The 20,014-nt window shown below is 44.2% G+C and overlaps 3 protein-coding genes across 3 annotated transcripts; 1 reads left to right on the top strand and 2 right to left on the bottom strand. All coding sequences in view use genetic code 11, as the record gives it.

Annotated features, from left to right (window-relative positions):
• Positions 1–1,903: 1,903 nt before the first annotated feature.
• EGR_02829 (ADP-ribosylation factor-like protein 4A) lies at positions 1,904–2,599 on the bottom strand (the record flags this gene model as incomplete). The annotated part of the gene is made up of 1 exon (XM_024492078.1): positions 1,904–2,599. One exon carries the CDS (start codon positions 2,597–2,599, stop codon positions 1,904–1,906), a length of 696 nt encoding a protein of 231 aa, XP_024353572.1.
• A 5,514-nt stretch (positions 2,600–8,113) lies between these two features.
• Positions 8,114–10,831, top strand: EGR_02828 (Far upstream element-binding protein 2; the record flags this gene model as incomplete). The annotated part of the gene is made up of 9 exons (XM_024492077.1): positions 8,114–8,161; positions 8,192–8,453; positions 8,487–8,558; positions 8,597–8,651; positions 8,687–9,026; positions 9,064–9,284; positions 9,755–9,846; positions 10,226–10,542; positions 10,622–10,831. 9 exons carry the CDS (start codon positions 8,114–8,116, stop codon positions 10,829–10,831), a joined length of 1,617 nt encoding a protein of 538 aa, XP_024353571.1.
• Positions 10,832–11,254: 423 nt separating this feature from the next.
• On the bottom strand, positions 11,255–19,417 carry EGR_02827 (Transcription factor GATA-6; the record flags this gene model as incomplete). Its single annotated transcript, XM_024492076.1, has 6 exons — positions 11,255–11,455; positions 11,712–11,813; positions 13,762–13,908; positions 14,833–15,005; positions 17,711–17,941; positions 19,216–19,417. 6 exons carry the CDS (start codon positions 19,415–19,417, stop codon positions 11,255–11,257), a joined length of 1,056 nt encoding a protein of 351 aa, XP_024353570.1.
• Between the last annotated feature and the right edge of the window lie 597 nt (positions 19,418–20,014).

Below are 20,014 nucleotides of genomic sequence, written 5' to 3'. Positions count from 1 at the left end.
TAGGCATGTCTAGGCCAAATTCTCTCTTTATTCTGATCGCATCCAGGTGCTACCGTTCTTGTACTTACCAGTCCTTTACGGTTTGGCATCACTGTAGTTTACCGCTTACTCCAGTCGGAATTTCGTTGGAAGTCATTTAAAGCAATCATGTCTGTCCAAGGCCCTTCACTACCCCATGCACCTCCACGAGGCGTTGGATTGGATTAACCGTGTTGGAGGCTTGTGGGAAAAAAGCTGCGAAATGCAGCTCCTCAACTGCGAGAACTTGCAACAACGAGGTAGAGAGCATGACCACAGGGCACACCAAATTCACCTCAACTTGTTGAGTGACAATGTGTGTGAGCATTGTAGCTAAGATGTTGCAACTTGGATCCACCACCTCACCAATGACTACTCATTTGATGGCACAAATGCCCCCAACCCACCCCCTCAGCCCCTAGTCACCGCCCCTTGAAAATAACCCAGCTCAATTCAAACACCATGGTACCTAAAGATGCGTGGGAGAAAAATGTACCTCTGATCAAATTGAAAATTCAATTTTGGTGGGTTGGTAGTTATAAAAAGTTTGGGAAGAGGAAAAAATATGATATCATGAGTAGACTATTGTCCTCTTAATCGTCGTCTAGGTTTTGAGTGGTTCGTACACTCTTAAACACACTTTTTATCCCAATAACCTGGGTTATCGTTTATCCTGGCAGCAGGGTGAAAAGCGGCATCTCGACATTTTGTGGGTATGGAGCAATTGACATTTTAACGATATTTTCTCCGGTTTATTTCTCTCTACAAGGTTTTACAAATAAGTTTGCCGACTGTAAAGGCAATCACTTTTCACAAGAAACTCATATTTTCTCGGTTTTACGATCGTGGGACGGAAATATCCCACACAAGGCAAAGCTATCGCCTCAGATTTCAAGGTACCATTGAGAACACACTTGCACAAGCGGTGGTATTGAAATAAAAACAAATTGCTAAAGCATTCCTCAATTTGCAATGCCATTTGACTTTAAAGACTAAATTTGCTTTTTTTTAGCTTTCATACACGATTTGAGAGAGGTGTGACCCACACGGGGTACTGGTGAACCCTCGCCAGTAGAGCAGTGGAAAATCACTCAACAAGTGCCGCACTACTGACGCCTACATGGCAGCATTCACATATGAAGTGGAAAATACTTTGACAGCCCTTAAAGTTTTGGTGCTTCAGATTGAATAGGCACAGAAAGAGGCCTTGTTATTGATGACTCTTGAGAATATCGTGTCATTCAAAAAAAGTTTCATGAGAGGCGGAGGCGAGAGTGAATGGGGACAGCGGAACCATAGGCAACCAAAACGAGTTCAGTGCTCTCATTAAATTTCACTGTGTATATTAACATCGAGAGTTTTATAGCCACTTTCACCTTCCTTACAATGGGCAATTCGTAGGTTAAAGGCATCTCACCTCTTCTGCCTGGTAAGCTGTCGAGGGTTGTGGTTGCTAGGTGCATGGACTGCAGTTGGCAGACCGCCTCCTTCTACCACGTATTATCCGCCTTTTTTTTCTTCCTCTTCGTTGCCTTTAGGCCTGAAAAAACTGAATGAAGGTTTACCTAGTCAAGGCACTTCTTTCAGCAAACTACACTACGCCAACGCGGCCTACCAGACTGCAGCGTGGGCTAGCAATGCCAGCTGGCAGGTTACACGATGAGACTATGTGACAAGGTTCGCTATCCTTATAACCAAGGCCAGTAGAGGAGTTAGGAAGAAAATAATTTCATGTTAAAGTGTGTTATTTCAGATATAGCTTGAAAAATGTCATGTGTACAACGGATGTGAGACGGAGGCACAAAAATGCCGAAAGGGGAGGGGGCTGGTTAAATGCTCTCGGATAAAAAGGAATAAAATGTGAGTTATGAACACGGAGGCTACTTCACACCGAGGTCTCACCACTGCGTCTAAATATATGCGGTACGCGTGCAGACAATCGGGCCTTCCAACTTCGGCGAATACCGGACTCATCGGAGGCGGAGCTCATTGTGGAGTTTCGACGAGTATACGTAGCCCAGCGCTTCTCCTGTAACCTCACCAACTTGGCAAAGTCAACAAAGAGTTGTGTGACTCCCACTCCGCTCAATGCAATGGTCGGTCGAACGATGTAAGGATTTCGAAGGGGTGAAAGTCTTCCCATATCGAGGAGTTCCTCCACCTGGGTTACAGAGAGGGAATCTGTAAGATCCTGCTTATTCGCCACCAGAGCTATTGGTACTCCAGCAAGGTGAGGATTCCGAAGGAGATCATGTAAGCAAGACCGTGCCTCCTCTATGCGGCTGACGTCGGCGGAATCCACCACAAAGACAAGGCCTGAGATGCCCTGAAGGTATTGGCGCCAGATTATGCGAAGTGATTCCTGCCCTCCAAGGTCCCACACCACAAAGGAGACCCGTGTTCCTGGTATGCGGACCTCCTCCACATTGAAACCGATGGTGGGCTTCACTGTGGTGTTGTTGCCCAAATTCATGCTACAGAGAATGGTTGATTTGCCTGCAGCATCAAGACCAAGCATTACAACCCGTTGGGGTTCGGGACCGGTACGGAGCTTCCCGGCAGCTTCAACAATATTACCCATTTCAACGTGCCTGTGCGTTGCGAATGTCATCCTGGTGAGTGAGTTGATGCTTATATTTAAAGCACCCTCAAGGTCGTGTTGTGATTGGCTACAACAGCTATGCAATGGTGCGCGCGTAATGCCGTGCAAGTTTCCTGCTGATAATCATCAACCTTTTTAGTATAGTGTAGATATATTTTGAGTGTGCACTCCTTATAGGAAACTCAGGTCAAATGTCATTGTGCAAACTGACCAACACAACTAAAATGTTCATTGGCCTAGTATAGGCACCAGTTGTCAACTCACCTGCTGGCCAAAAGTTAAGCAGTGTAATTATCCTCAATTTAAGCGCATTTTACCCTGTTAAAGAGTTTTCTACCTAATCAGTTTCCTTGCAATGTCATTTTGCACACTTATCGTAGGCTAGCGAGTCGCGTTTGTCAACAGGCGAGCCTCAAGCATGCGTGAGCCTAGTGACAAGGTTTTGAAAAACTGTGAAGATGTCAGAGGCATCGTGAAAACTGTGATCACAATTTCAGGGAGTGCATCTCATCCTTTCAGTTGGCCATGGTTATCTGTCACGCAATTTATGAAATTGGCTTCATTTTTCGGAAATGATGATAAGCGATAATTGTGAAATGAGTTTAATTGAATTCTAGGTTCTTTCTGCATTTTCAGAGCTTTAAAAGCGTACACAATACGTGTGTTGACTTCTGTCAGCATGATTTATTACGCATTCTGCGATCTCTGATTACTTATTTCAGTGGGGGTTCTTGTCTCTGACTCACGACCAATGACATTGTAAACGTGTCGGAGAGGGGAGGTGGAATCAGTCAATGACGAGGTCACCCAAATGAGAAAAGGAGATTTTAAGTCCATTTTAAAAGTTTCTACAGTCAAGAAATGCACTTTAGAACACGTTCTTCCCAAATCTCATCGACGCTGATTGATTGTTCAACTCCCAGTTTTGGTAACAGACCACTGAGGGGCTCCGCTATTGTACCCCTGCCGGATGGCATGATCACTGGGCCAATCCAGTATCTCCTCAGGCCTTCCATACGTCAGTAATACATAGTCCTCATGAATACTATGTCTTCTTTCGTCTTCAAGGAAGATTCAGGATGCTTAATAGCAGGCTAGCTGTCTCTCTAGCATTTTGACACTGCCTAACAGGAACGTTGGTAATCAAGCCACAGTCAACGGGAGCGTGGCGGAATCCTATGGGTTTTAGGTAAACCGGACATACTGAATACCCTACTAATTTTAATCCCACCTCCAGTTTCCTAGTCTTTACATGTAGAAAAAAAGGATAAAATTAATAATCACTTCTGAGGTTGTGCTAATACCCCCACATTAATGCGTACTAGTTTTCTTACTTTGCTGTGAGGAAATAATTTATTATTAAGGATGTACGAGACTCAGGGTTCTGTGAGGAGTTTTTCGAAGTGAACATCGCATAAATCATAACAACGCTAATTGTATTAGTACAGTAGGTCCCGTGATTCTCTCATCCTCCTCAGCGTTCATACCCTTGGAAAGGGTGGACAAGTTGGCCGAGGACAAGTTCTAATAGGCGTACAGAGGTGTCATGATTTAGGCGTGTTCAGGGTCCTTTTCCTCCTTCTCAGCGGGGCCAATGGTGTTCGAGTTCACCAAGAAGATCGTCGCTACCTATCGTCTCCACCCACACCTTCTAACGAGCATGCATTACATTTGTTTACACAGCATAGGCATGTGTTTTCTATTTGCTGATAGTATTTATTCAATTTTACTAACAACAATAACGGTGATAAGAGAGAGATTATAAATGGGAAGAAGAATTCACTCCAAATGGCTTACCTGAGGTGGCGTAAAGTGGTTGGGTCTGTGTGCCGGAGGCTGTTATGAGCTTGCCAATCAAGTCAGCAAAGCCCAAATAGTAAAGTTTAGGATTTTGCTAAGGCTGTTAATAGAGCAATCTTACAGTAGCACTCAATGCTTTATAACGATTAGATAAAAGGTCATTACAATGTCGTCTGTATTCCTAGTGTCCCACATGAAGAATATGGATGGATAGATTTCACTAATGGAAGCATTGAAGATGAGATTTGATGACATTTTGAAGGAATAGGCTGTGTAAGCAGTACGGCGGGCAAAAATTATCCGTCCTAGTAGAGCCTCGTCATCCCTGAATAAATTAAATCCATGTGTGTCAGTAATCCGATCAAACATACATCTCCGACACAGGTACTTCCATCCTTGAGGAGCTCTTGATTCACTTCCTCCGTTGGTGCTTTTGCCCTTGAGAAAATAAAGGTACTCCTTTCATTTGCTTGAGTCAGTGAGTAGTCATCCTAATTCTTGTAGTAGCACCCACATGCATTTTTCACATTGGGCTCTGCCTATTAGGTTCTAGCGTCAACAAGAATGTCAACTAGTCATGCCGTCTGGAGGTCACTTTATATTAGTTTCTTGGCTAACCACTTGTTGTTTGAACCGATTGTGCAGATGACAAATTGTATGAGTCCTCCCAAGGATGTCGGAATCATCGCTAGGTGAAGGCGTTTCAGTTAGCTAGCTTACTTTTTGAATAAACATTTAGTTTTTGCAGTTATTTTTTAAAGCGTAATGCCATCTGTGGGTACACAACTTTATGCCAGTGGTCTCGTAGGCATCAAACTTTATGAGGGAAAGATTAACTGCCCAGGCAGTTGTCAGCACGGATAAGTGTCCTGCCATCCCATCATGATACGGGTGACCTCACTTAAACCAACACATTTTAATAAGTACCTTAGAGATGATATTCACTTTTCACGAGGATCAAATAATTCCGTTCTGGTATGATGAAAAGTATCACTTGCCATGGACAGACAACTGATAAGAAGTTGTACTGGAAATAGCAGACGTCATTAGTCGTGAGTTATTTGTACAGAAGGAAATGGTCCTTTGAGCTTTTAAAAGCGATCCTACTGTAGAGCTCTGAGACTTCCCTGAAGATAAATTAAGGGGGAGTATGTTTTTTGTCGACGTTCAGTAAGAAATGCGGCTACTGGCTTGGTTCGGAAGCCAGGCCGCCTATCGGAGGTACAGTGGTGGAGTTCTAAGTGGCCTGTTACCGAACCCTAGAGTTAATAAACAAGCAGAGTATTATAAATATCCTCTTCTCTTTTGATCGTCCTCCCCAGCTCCCCCTTTGGTCAACTTTCCAGTACAACGTGATCGTTGTTGTCAGAAGAACACCCATTAGCCCGCAGTGCTAGTCATCGAATATCCATGCAAGTGAGAAGGTATCTGACCGCAACGTCGCTGATTCCTCTTGGCATTTCCACCAGATCTGAAGTTTTGACCTATTCAGGAATTGTATTAAGGGAAGAAGGAATTTACTAGACATCACGCGGGTCCATAGCTAGTTGTAGGAACACTGGTCTAAAAGCACAGTCGATTAATCAAGGTTGGGAATAAATGTAGTTTTGTGGAGTAGGATTTGGCTTCTTTTTCTCCTTGGCACGTTGTACTCACTTCAGAACTGCCCAGTCATGCCTATTTGAAGGTTGTCCAGCTAAAAGAGAATTGGAGAAGGCATCGCTATTTCACATAATTGATATCTTCGTACAGGTGTGGCAGACCGATCCGGTGCGAACTCTTCCTGATGGTTTACGGGTGGGACTGGGGTAGCTGTCAAGGGTTAAGGTCATTTTCAACTCTTCTGTTGGGAGTTGGAACATATTCTCGGTCACACTAGGGTTTATTGCCCACCAGTGTAAATTAGGGAAGTTGTCCTTTAAGGTAGGTTTCGTTCACTGCCACGAGTGTACGATGTAAGTATCTGGAAGGGGTGAAGGTCCTCCCATATCAAGGGGTTCTTACATCTGAGTTACAGAGAGGACGTCTGTGAGATCCTGCTTGTTTACCACTAGGGCTTTTGGAACCCTAGCAAGGTGAAGACTTCGAACGAGAGTCTTTAAGAAAGACCGTGCCCCTCTATGCGACTGAAGCCGGCATAATTGCTGGAGTCTGCATATCCATCGCGACGCTTTAAGCAGTTACTTTAGCGACTTGGTGGGACATGCTAATAACCTGCCAATCCGTCTGTATATTGCTTTTCCATAAGACTTTGGCTTATCACGACTTTAGCGAAGGCTTGGGGCATTACGTTGGAGGCAGTGGTAAGCAAATCTGATCCAGAGGAGCAATTTTCATTATTTTAATAGCTAAATGCATTAGCATTTTTTTCACAGAAGAATGATATCTACAGCGGATGAGTGAATCTTTAAGGACGCATAACAGAAAGATTTAAAGCGATGCGTACATCTGGCAATTATCCCAATCCACAGGAATAATATTAACATCTGAGAGCACACCAGACTTAGACCATTTGGAAATGCCCGTTGTGGTGAAGCTGTCTACTGTGCCTGTGTAGAGACGGTAGGTGCGTAAACAGACGACGCATGACCAATGGGATCTACGACAAACGCTTAGGTAGCGCCAGAATGCAAACAAAGTGGCCGGGAGGAATGGATGTGAAAAACCACCCCCACGAAGCTATTTCACATCTTATCTTTTAGTAACTGGCTCTGTTTTTTGGGGTAGTACTCTGACGGCTAGCGATTGCCATGGGAGATGCCGTACCAAGGAGTACGGTCTGATTTTTGGCAGTATGTATCCACCGTACACCCTTCTTCCAATACAACTCACAAGCAAGACGAGATAACGAGCAGAATGGAGTTATCGAGGTGCCTTGGTGATGCAGGATTAATTGCATCATCTCATGCAAAAATTCAAGGGCTAGCGTTCCTGCTTCGTGGTTGATTTTAAAGCACCAGCTGCTATGTTACGATCAATGCAAGAGTCCGGCCTAGCGGAGTGCCAAAGATGATGCTCCAAAGAAGGAAGGTAGCACTTACCGGCTTCATATTTAGTTGAACCGCGTGGTTATTTACGGCAGCAGACCAGTCTTTACACATGGAACTCCTTCTATGCTGTTCGCCACTGCTGCATACCCGTTAATAGTACAAGGGGTTAAGAACTCGGAGAAGAGTCTAGGCACTTGACTTATGATGATATAAATCCATTCCAAGTGGTCAGAACATTTCAAGTCAAAAAAGACTCTTTGTTACAAGAATAAGTGCATTTAAAATAGCAAATAATTATCTCGACAATTGAAAAACTAATATCTGTCGGATTTGTTTAGGTAATTTAAGCCTTTTTTGGTTATTTCATTCTGTTTATTGTGTATGATATCCCTCTGCCTCTTAAATTACCATTTGCTTCAGTTTTATGTTTTACTAAGTGAAAGAGTCAGAAATTTAGTAGGAATGCAGACCTGAGATCATCTTCATTTTGTTCCACCCTCCTCCTCTCGGCTTTTATCGTCATTTGATAAATCGCTTTGATTTACCATAATAGATAACTTAAACATCAATAATAGGGACGAAAAATGTGCGTAAATAATCGCGGGGGGTATTTAGCTAGGTTGAAAGCATTTGCAGGTTTTCCTGTTAATCGCGTAATTAAGTTGTTTGAACCCACTCTTTGTTCATCTCGCTGCTCGTAAGAATGTCGCATAATGACGCGTACGAAACTGCTATAGAACGTGCTAAAATGGTATAATTTCTATGGAGCTGAGTGTCTTAGGTTGTTTCAAAATTTTCTACCCCTGACGATGGGCAACCAAATGGGGCGTATGCTGGGGGAAAGCGACCAGCCGATTCTATGGGCCAATATCCATCGGCTGAAAAACGCCCTTACACTGACAAGGCTGCTGCAGCTGCCCATGAAGCCGCCGCGAGGTTGAGTCAAAAGCTTACAGGCGGCGCAGTATCCACAGCCCAGCAAAACTCACCAGCACGGCAAATTACAACTGAAACGACCATTCCAGACCGTTTTGTTGGTCTAGGTAATAGTTTGGCTTCCTATCTTACCGCTTTAGTTATCGGTAAAAAGGGTGAACAGATTACAGCCCTTCAAAATGAATCTAACTGCAAGGTTCAGATATCTCAGGGTCAGTTTTTTGCTTTTTCTTTATGACATCTTACATAGAGGGTGGTCGGCCGGAGCGGGTTGTTACTCTGACGGGAACTCCACAGCAAGTAGTGTAAGTTCTCTTGGGTCATTGAAACACTCTTATAGACATGCGAAGCAGTTGCTTAATGACATCATTGATCGAGCTGAGAAGTCCGGAATGGGTGGTCAGCCCTCTCCTCTGAATTATCAACACATAGCCAATCCGACTGTTTATGCTCCCAGTGGGCCAATATCAACGGTTGAAATGATGATTCCTGGTTCTAAAGCAGGACTAGTCATTGGCAAAAATGGCGAAACAATCAAGCAACTTCAAGAAGAAAATGGGGTTAAGATGGTCCTGATTCAGCAGAGTAGTGCACCAACTGTGGAAGATAAACCACTGCGTATAACTGGTGATCCAGCTCGTATTGAGAGGGTTAAAGCGCTCGTGATCGAGATAATCACGGTAACTCGGTCTTCTTTGTTTTATTCCACTCTTACAGCGTGGACGTGTGGGTAATTTGTCTGAAAACGCGGAGATCACGCGATATGCGGTTCCTGCTGAAAAAGCTGGTCTGGTCATCGGCAAAGGTGGTGATTCCATAAAAGAAATCTGTCGAGTCAGTGGAGCTCATGTTGAGATTTCAAAGGAGCCTCCTCCAGACCCATCAATCAAGATTTTCAACATCCGTGGCAATCCTAACGAAATTGAACAGGCTATAAGGTGTTTACTCCCTTATTTTGTTGTATTCCGGGCTGTTAATATTTTGGAACGTTACCACACTTTCATTGTGTATTATTTAACCTCAGTCTACTTAATCTTTGTAGCTCGTCTAAGTCTCCTTTTAGCCCAATTCTCGAGTTAGGTTACCTGTATATTCTGTCTCCTTACTGGCTCCTTCAGTTACATTTATTATCTCACATGTTTCATGACTGAATTTACTTAAGCGATTTGTACATATGTAGTTTTTGTTGAAGAATTAAACACGATAGGTAAGTCATGAGACTGGAGCGTTTTTTGGCCCGGATGAGATTAGGTAGCAGATTTTTGTTATATTTATTCCTTAACCGGCGCCATTTTCGTTTTCATTGTTCTTCATATATTTGGTGAATATCCTGCTCCCCTATAAACAATTACCATGCCTTCGAATAACTGAATATGTCTGGGCTACCTCATCATCATCAACAATAAAGAATGATCTCTGAGCGCGCCGGTATCCCCATCTCAAGGCCGACTTCTGGATCGACCTCCAACCTCTGGGGACAGCTCGGTTATGGCCAGTCAGGTAAGAGGCTCATCTTTTCGTAGGTTCGCCACCACCAAAATGAGTGGTTGAGCCGACTATCATCGCTAGGTCAAAGAGGCAGCTGAACGAGCAGAAAATATCGTACGGAATTCTACCGTCATAAACCTCTCGCAGGTTTGATTTACGATTATTGACTTCTCGCCAATTGATTATACGTGTCTCTGTTCCACTTGTTATTTCTCATTGTACATTACATTGATCGTGTCCATCTGCTTCCACCATATAAAATGCACTTGAATTTCGCCGGTGAGGGGAAGACGAGGCCCTGTTTGGGGGATGGTGGTTAATAGTTAGCTGGAGGGGTTCAACTGGTGTTGTTTTCTTGTTTTCATTGTGCTCGCGTTTGTGTGCCTTTCAGATTGGACTTCCAGCATGCCCGCACCGACGTTCAATCCGCATACCGGTCAACCCGATTACAGTGCTGCGTGGATTGAGTATTACCGCAGGCAGGGCATGCATGAATACGCTGATATGATTCAACGGCAGGCTCAGCAGCAGCAAATTCAGCAATATCAGCAGAGCGCTGGCCCGTCGTCTCAGCCCGGCACCGCCCCAACTGGAGTTGCCCCAGTTTCCCATCCTAGCCAAAGCGGTCAGCCATCAGGCGCGCACTCGAACGTTCAGCAGGGCGGACCACAATCAACCGGCAGCTATCCGGGTGATCCAAGCCAGCAGGTAGATTACTTACTGAATCGTTAGTCGGGAGGTATTGAGATAAGTTTGAGAAAATCATGCGTGTCAATTCCGCCGTCAGAGCGACTACGCGCAGTGGCAACAATGGCAACAGTGGCAAGCGTGGCAAGCATGGCATCAACAGCAGCAGCAACAACAACAGCAACAGCAACCACACAGTAGCAGTAGCGGCGCCAACAGCGGCTCTGGTGCTCCCGGAGGCATTCCCCCACCTCAACCGCCTCAGGGAGGTTCAGCGGCTTCAAGCGGTCCCCCACAGCCTCACCACTGAAATTGACGCGTCACGTCGCTTCCCTTGGTGTTGTGTCGTGTCGTGCTGGTCTGCCCCACACCCTTCCTCCCCATCGTGACCTCCGCTTACTTGTTTAAGCTGCGTGCTCACTCCTCACCTTCCCAATTTTAATAAATGTGGCATGAGTGTGTAGATCGACTAATTAGGCATAATTTTGTGTGGTTCGTGGTAGAGGCTAGCGGTTCTCTATTGCGACCATCAACAGGGAGGACTCTTCTTGTTCGAAGGTTGATTATCCATCCGCCACAAAGGTTCGTAAGCACTTGTGAGTTAAGCTTGTTCACCCGTCAGTTACTTTAAAGGGGCACAAAGGGGACGAGGAAAGGGTTTTAATAGGCCAGTGCCAATGTGCATGTCTGTGTACTGGGTAGGGGATTCCCTGCAAAATGCCCTCTGAAAGACTCAATTGGGCAGGAAGTAGGCCGTGTCCATGTAGCTGTGAGCGATTTTGCCCTGCTCCTCGTCGGCTTTCGTGGGGCCGCTGGCTGCTAATCGTGGAGGAAAGGGTCCAAAAAGAAAGTAGTCGTCGTTGATATGTCGGTCGCACGCTTCATTCGTCTCTCGGAAGTTACTTGAGCCCTCAACTCGGTGTTTTTCCGTGGGCTGGAAGGGGAGAATGGCAATTTAAAACACTCGGATTCATCGTCTCCAACTGTTCATTCAAAATGGCCATCCAAGGCCGTTAAGGTGTTTCAAGATATATTGCGAATAAAGTGCCTTTTGGAGTGAGCGACACGATTAAATTGGAAGCCAAACGTTGAGCTGAACTAGTGATGAGTTTCCACTTTTCAGTGTAAGCTTCACCTTCCCGGGCCAAGATGTCCACAAAGTTCCTGACCGAATACTAGGGTAAACGTACCTGTTGCAGAAATGGCCGGCAGGATTCCTGTCTGTTGGATCTCTTTTTTCCTCGTTTCCGTTTCTGTATAGCCTCCTTCTTCATCGAAAGAGGACGATTAACCTGAAAATAATTTGCGTTTGGATAAGTAAACGGGTAACCTATTAAAAAAAGCAAATTCCCTTTGGGGGCGTGCTCCTCACATGACGGATGCAAGGACGGAGGTCCTCTATCCAGCAGAGAAGCGGTGAAAGTTGTCTTCATTTTTAATTGTGAGTTATTTCTCAGATTTTTGTTTTACTTGCAGGATAGCAACTTTATACCGTGCACCACGAGGGCAAAACACGACCGCCTGAGGATCAATGTGAACCAAGGCTAAGTTATGCATTTATTAATGGGACCTTTATAATGTCCTGACACGTCGCAGGGTTGTCAAAAGTTGTCTTATAGTTAGACTATTCATACTGCAACCCCTTGTGCGTAAATCTGCCTTCTACTCACCACCTACGTTAGGCTTCTCTATAATTCAGTAGGAGCCTATCTTCTCTGGCTTTGAATAGCTCATAGTGGCAGTTATTGGACCTAACTCTGCCAAAAACATGACCAGCACATGAAACAGCTTGAAGATAGTCGAATTTCTTTAAGCAAAACGAAGAGAGAGAGAGTACCAACTTCGACATCTCACTGCGAATTGGTCCTCACTGTATCATAGTGGTCGTCGAAATTTACATGCCAACGAGTCAGTCTAGAAGTGGTTTGTAGGTGAATATACCTAGATGTAATGAAAATAACCCGACGCAGCCTGATGTTTTGGGCGGGTGCTCAATTTCTCCTTACCCGATCCGAAACGTTCGAATTATCATCCGGTAGGAAAGGCGCAAATTCATATTTACTTACTAGCTAAATACATCTCAAGATAATGCCAATTGGATGAAATCACAAATACACGCCTAAACTGTGCCTTAAAAGCTGTTCGCAAATAATTCGGTCGGGTTGAAGAAGTGTACTTTTCTGGCGGTGATGCATAAAATAAGGGTTGCCACCTCAACAGTTAATTACTTGGGACAGAATTCACAATAATTCGACTTATTCATCCCTCCACGGGGGTGGGGAAAGATCGGCCCAATTCGAAAAGGTCAAAGATCGAGAAAATGTATCATGCATAACCTTGAAAAATTAGCGGTGCTTCAGTAAAAGACAATATTTCAACCTATTTAAGTTCATTCACGTAAAATATCTCCCATCCTAATGCTACACGTCCCCATAAGTCTTTTTCGCCTGATAATAAGAGCATTTCATGGGACTTAAGTGAATCTCTAGCGGCTCTCCTCTGCGGTGGCGATGTGTCCGATGGTAATTGTTAAGCTTAAGCTCCAACAATGGGAGGTGATAAAAAAGGCTACAGTTCCGAGTGCATGAATTGGGAATTTGCAAGCCAAATGAAATCATTGAGCAGATGTACTGCGAAACAACCTGCACTGAATACACGCTGGAACTGGCACAAGTAACATACGTCCGCCTGAAGTAGTCTACGGCATATAATACCACGACAATGAAAGAAACTAGTCTACCTCACCAAGATTTATGTACAATTTTACGCGTGTACTACCCCATCTGCTGGTAGTAAGTGCTGCGATCACTGCTTTGCCTCGACCTTCATGGAAGTGTATAAAGCTTCGCTTTTCTCCAGCTAATATCTCAGTGACCACTCTGAAACAACCCGTGATAACGGCATAACATACCAAAACTGAGTCTCAAGGACTGGTTGAAAAGATCTCGGTGGCAGGGGAAAATGCTAACTTCTGTAGTCTGCCAAGTAGTGAACACAGGGCTAGTGGAAGCTTTACTGTTCTGGTAGATAGCCGATCTAACTTTCCTGTTCTGGTAACGGTCTCCGGTTCAAACATCCCTATTTATTCATCTCTCACTACGTTGTGTGAGGGCTGCAGATAACGCTATGAAACGACCCCTGAGATATGCACAACATACTCAAACCACGGCCTCTGACCGTGAACTACCCACGCCAGTCATTCGCTACAGCAACCAGTGAGAGAGTAAGGTGTATCCTCACCTTGTGTAATTTAAAGTAGAGGCCACAGGCGTTGCACACAGGTTCACCCTCCACATTTCGTCTCCAGAGGGTGGTTGCCGAGGTCTGGCAGTTGGCACACACCGTGACCCTCTCTGGCTTACGACAGGAGTATGCCAACATCCCAAGCTAGGTTGCAGAAGAGGAAACGAAAGAGGGAAATTAGTCATGGCTGTGGTGGTCCATACACGTTAATTAAAACCACAGATACGTTGGCGGAGGAAGGTTTTGCTAGCTAATCTGCCCCGTGCGCTGTGCACACATGTCAGCAGTCTGGCAGGTGAGCCGGCATTGGGAGGCGAAAAAAAACAACAGATGGAGTGGGAGGCGGAGTGGGAGACACGGGTCTAGGAAATGCTTTTCTCTAACATATGCCAATGGAGTGTTTTTGTGGCTAGGTCATGATCACGAGCCACATTCGTATTCGCCAGAGGGGCAAAAAATTATTTCCGCAAGGTGGGAGTACTCTTTTACGCATTGAAATCAGAGACCAAGCCACGCTCAATTGATTAACATAGACATTTTTTTAAAGAAAAAGTTGAAAATATAAATTTTGCCCCTTTATTTTAAAGACACCTAACCTCTTAATCTCCCTCTATATTGTTACTAATCTCCCGGTCTTTTTGCGGGTGTCAGAATCGTCTTTGGAAGCAAATTAACCACCAGATGGTAATTTTTACAAAATAAGTAAAATAAAGGCTAGGATTTCCCTTTCATAGGTTTTTTCAGTAAAAAACAGTCGGCACGGTGCAGCCATCAATGAAATTATCCAAAGTGGAACCTCAAGCATTGCAGCAACTTCTCACCATCATCATGAAATAAATTCACAATTGAGTTTGGTAAAAGATTAAATGGAGAGCGACTCCTGTGATCAATTACATTGCCGTAACCATTGGCACACCATTCAAGGGTAAATTAGTTTTGTTTCCATAACTCAGGGACACTAATATGCTTGCTTGTATTGGAAGGAAACCACCCAGGACCTCCTCTCTCATCAGTGAGTCGATTAATCTTTTCCAAGTACACCAAAGTATAACATAGACACCATCCCACCAATTCCCAAGCGCTGAGATCCTGTTTCAGTTGCTTGTTAGAAACTGGCCAGAGAAGGAATGGGGAGACATCGGGACAAGCGGATTCCGAGGTGTCCCTTGCTCCTCGTTGTGAGGTCCAGCAGTCCACTCCCTTAGTGTCCTCCTCTTCCACATCCTTTTCCTCCGGCTGTTCTGTTGGCGATAGGAATGTCCCATTTCCAGGCACTTTTAAGGAGAGGAAATATGTTGTCCATGAAAAAGAGGGTGGAGATTTTGTCAGCTAAACTGCGACTTTGATAACCTTAGCCTCCGATCATAATTAGTCCAGGTCTTTAGAGAAATGGAAGGTAATACAATTTCAAAATATGATGTATAAACAAAAGTGGACTGATCTCCCACAAATTCTTTAAAAGAAGAAACGGAACATTGTCTAAGTAGCCGGCAGTAAATGTGGCGGTACAGCTGCAGCTATCGTCGTTGCCATTTAACTTTGTATGATGGGAACTTGAACTCCCTCCGCTGATTTAATGTTTTTGTCGTTTTAGACATCCAATGCATCAAATTAGTGGTTGTGTACTACTTTGATTGCTAGTTCAGCTCTTCAGTTTGGTTTCACGAGCACTTAAAGCTCCGCAGCAAGGCCATCGGGTCCCATGTCAGTGCCCCTCAGTCCGAGACTTCTTCCACCGTCAGAGAAGTCTCAGAGCGCTACAGTTATTTCGTTTTTAGGAATATTTGGATGGGACAAGAATTAGTGATACGAAGAATTACCAAAAGCTGAAATATTTTAATTAGAAATCACATGCTTGAGAGCTGCTTACCGCGATGAACTAATGGGGTCCTGTGACAGAGTTGTGATTCGAAGAGCCATTCAACTACTGCGAGGTAGGTTTAATTGTTCGTTCATTTAATAGAGTTAATGATTTTACTCATGTTAGACTATTCATCACCTTTAAGTAGTTCAAACAGACTTCGGGGCTCCATTTCACACGGAACAGCGTCCTTGGAGGAATGAAATATCGTCCGGTTTTTACGAAAATACGTCTGCTTGAAAGTGTCTTGTGCGAACGAGGTCTGCGTACTATGACGAGCCTACTTGGGGCACTGGAATGCCGTTCCTAGAGTAGGTGAAGTATTCAGCAGTAATACGACGAACATGGTCACTTTGTCCTCGCATAGCATCCCCAAAGACCTTGACTTCACCGTCCTCATCACTGATTCATCTGATTAAGTAGATGCCACGGTTTATGCCTAGCTAGTTGAATCCCTTCGAGCTGATTTAACTATCCAGGCAACTAAAATTAACGCTACTCTACATCAAGAAAGTAAAACATTTTTTAGCACTGTTTTACATGTAGCAGTAACCTTAAAGGACCGGAGCGTGAGGCCATAAAAGTGCCACAGCTTAGGTAGTTAAATGACGGCACTGCCATCTCATTTTTACGTCTCTGCTACTAGACATCAAATCCCCCTCTGGGCTTACTAAACTAGTTTAAGCCTCATACACCTTCGTGAAGTACCATTTATCGCGTTGAACTTGTTTGAATGAGTTTATCCGTGCAAATGGACGAATTCCATGCCAAAACTAGACACTTGAAGCTGAGCGTGAAATGTGGACGCCTTAAGGCATGATTCCAAGAATTGATCAACCCGAAACGTCCACCGACATTCGTAACTGCACCTCTTGAGCAATCTTTCGCGCACTTTCTTCTTGAGAAATACTTTAAGACATTAGGACTACATTTTTTGAGATTCACACGTGAATAATGCATCGACGAGCCACGGCAAGTCCACCGGACCTTTAGTAAAATGCTGAGTGCCTTTTGAAGGTGCAAGAGCCACAAATTCAGAAATAAAACTATGATTTCCCCATTTCCGCTTTGCTCAAGCTCATCGAAGTACTCAATTTCCCGTCTCCCTCCTCCCTGATTCATGCACTAATGTCGTTGCCTCAATGTGTGGTTAACTTGTTAGGCTTTTCTATAAACTGGGAAATGGCAAAAAAGCGGTGAAGTCGTCCTTGTAAAATGAGGATATCGTAATAACTATACACTAGTGCAAATCAGTAACGGGCTACCCTTGGAGAATCAAAAGTGTTTTTAATTCTGCTCCGCAAATCTGCATGCGTATGCATCCAGGCGTAGCAACCGTCACAGAAACCTCAAAGTAACCGTGCTTGCTGCTGTAAGCACCAGCACTATTCACCTGACAAAACTATCTGGCCTCCATGGCGGTCGTAGCGACTTGACACAGCGGTCAAGTAGTTATGGCCAAACCGCGACTGTAGTCACTTCAGTTTAATTTTGAGTCATCGTGAAACAAGTTTTTGCGTGTTGCAATAACTAGTTAATCTAATCAAATCTGAGATAATATCCCTTTATAAAACGCTAAATATTAAAAAGCTGACTGCTTTTTTAAGTCCGAGTAGGACTCAACTCCCACAGATCTAGGAAGGAATGATAACGTGGCAGTACCGAATAGTGTAGTGAGTGACAAGTTTTTCCGAGTAGTCAACGCATTTGTCATCCCAGCACCGTTAACCAAGATGGTGGGCAACAATGGCACGCCGTGAACAGAGGAAGGAAATGACGAGACGCTCATGCGCAGTCAAATATTTGAGCGGGAGATAAGAGCATGGATGCTGTTTGTACTCCCTGAGATTTCTTCTTTCCTATTGTAAATCCGGCATTATCTCTTGTAATTAATATAATGCTGTTGTAGGCGACATTCGCAGTAGTTGGTCAAATCAAAACACCTGTGGATATCGACACTTATCAACGGTAAATTAATCATTGCACTCTATTTTGGAATGAAGCTTCAAAACTTGTCAATGCAACCATTTTTCTATGCTAAAACTGCCACATTAAGTTCAATAGCATGTTTAGTAGTAAACCCACTTAATTCCTCCAGACTGTTGGCGAAGGTGTAGTCACACCATTGAATGTTTTGAGAGATAATTTGGTGGTGTTGATGGTGCGACTGTTGGTGATGCTGAAATTGACAGGTCTCGCAGAGAGCCACCCCAGGGACACTGTGTGACACCCAGAAGCGACCGCCGATATCGGTGGCCCCACAACTCGCGCACTCTGGCGATTGGTTGGGTGGCAGTGGTCGCGACTCATAATTGCCTTAGAAGGAAAGAATAATTGGCAAGATAGTTGGACATTTCATCCATTCATTTTGCTCAGTCACTTTGTGTTGCTTATTGTGGTAATAACTGGTTTTGAATATTCGTGACTAAAGGGGGTAGTTTTCGTCGCTGGAAATATCTTTGATTTTATCACTGAAAAACTATTTAATAGCCCAAGTTCGATAAAATTGTGAATCCTTAACTAAGGTCAGTTTTTTGCAAAACCTAAGTGGAAAAGGATGGCAACACCACTAGGATGGATGAAAAACGTCCGCGCTGAATGTAATTAGAGTAGGTTTGTGAGAACAACCCGACGGTAATGGGGGCGTCTGACAGCTGTGCTAACTTCACAGAAGCAAACTCTGTTTGCGAGCAAACAGTCCACCCGTGCTCTCTCTCTCTCTCTCGGCTACTCCTGCTACAAGTCTAATCAAGCCTCCCTTCTGTTTACCCATGATGATAAGGCGAGATATTAAGGCAGATGGGGGAGGGGGAGGGAGAAGGGAAATGTAGGACCTGAGTAAACATGGTGTTTGGACTGAACAAACTGCCCCCATTTAGTGAGACAAATGAGAGATATGGTGATAGGCGAGTCCGCTGCGTCTGAGGCCGGTTACAAGTGTTACAAAATTTCAGTATATTCCTAAATAATGCTTTACTAGAGAATCAATAAGCATTTGTAAGGACCACATCAAAATAATGGCTCATTTCAAGCTCAGCAGCATTCTAACTTCTCCCTTATGTTCACATCGAGATTTATCAGGTAACTTGTGGGTATTGTTGTAATTACGATGACAACTTGAGGGCACAGAATCAAAGCCTTAAATTAACCAGTATGTGTTCAACTCGAAGCGCTGGAGGAAAGAATGCCCAAATATTTTGTAATTTCTCTTTCGGGTGATGACAGAATAAAAAAGGAAAGCAAGGCTCAAGCGGCCTTTAAGAACTGAAATAACCACCACTTCCAAAGACCGGCCTTTACAACAAAGAAGCCAGATGGTTGAGGATCTTAGCCATAATTCTCCTAATAAGTAAAGCTTGGAAGGTTAGCAGGGAGCTACAAATGGATCAGTGCTTCGAAAAAATTAGTGCTACCATTGATGAAGAAATGAATCTGGGCAAGGAAGTCGACAGTCGTGTTGGCTACAAAATCGGTATTTTATCATAGAAAACTACCTGGATTACATTAAGATTTTAGAACCCCACTTAAGCTGTTTAGTTTCATTAATCCATGTATGAATAAAATAGAAACAAATACCAGCCATAACTCACTGTATTTACTTCCAAACCAGTGGCAAGCCGCAGCGGACGTATTTGACCCCGGTGCATCGTAGGTCGCGTATTCAATGGCACTTTTTCCTTCACGGAGGTAATCCCGACTGGAGCAAGGGTACTCACCGCAGTCCGAATAGGTGTTCTCATAAGCCGGGAACAGGAGGCTCCCATAGTCGTTAAAAATTAAGGACTTCTCCATAATGCCCTCCTGCACATGTTAGATAGCAACAGCTCTATAACGGACCTTTTATAGGCGCAGTTTATTGGCTGCCCAAGGGTTGGGAGCCTACGGCTGAGAGGTGATTGGATGCGCTTAAGAAGTGGTGGTGGTAGGAGTCGCAATAAATGGAACAATGGTGGGACTCGCGCATCAGAATGCGTTGTGTGAGACGGGAAATAGCAGGTGTAATAATGCTAGATCGTGGAGAATAAAGCATTCTTATCAAAGTAACTTACTGGAGCACTTTCATCCTGATCATCGGGATTTCAAGAGGCAAGCAATAGAGTGCTTCCGATTTTACCGTTGGTCTCAGCGACTCCGGCTCTATCTATCCACCTCTTGAGCAGCGCGCTTCGGGCTATCATTTCATTCGGTAACACCAATGTCGCTTCATCCGCGACATCGGAGTGGCGCTTAACTGTCGAGACATGGGCAAGATGAAGCCACTCAGAGCAAGTAGGTAAACACCTGGATGCCATGCGTACTGTGCTCAAAATGTCCCTAATGATGTCTAACCACCATTTATTAAATACGAATCCCATAGTCTCAAATTATCTTCAAAGTAGCGTCGATGGA

The sequence above is a fragment of the Echinococcus granulosus genome (assembly GCF_000524195.1).
Source record: "Echinococcus granulosus chromosome Unknown EG_S00013, whole genome shotgun sequence".
Classification (NCBI taxonomy): Eukaryota; Metazoa; Platyhelminthes; class Cestoda; order Cyclophyllidea; family Taeniidae; genus Echinococcus; species Echinococcus granulosus.
The sequence above is the reverse complement of the archived record's forward strand: the minus strand, read 5'-3'. Positions and strand labels throughout refer to the sequence as shown.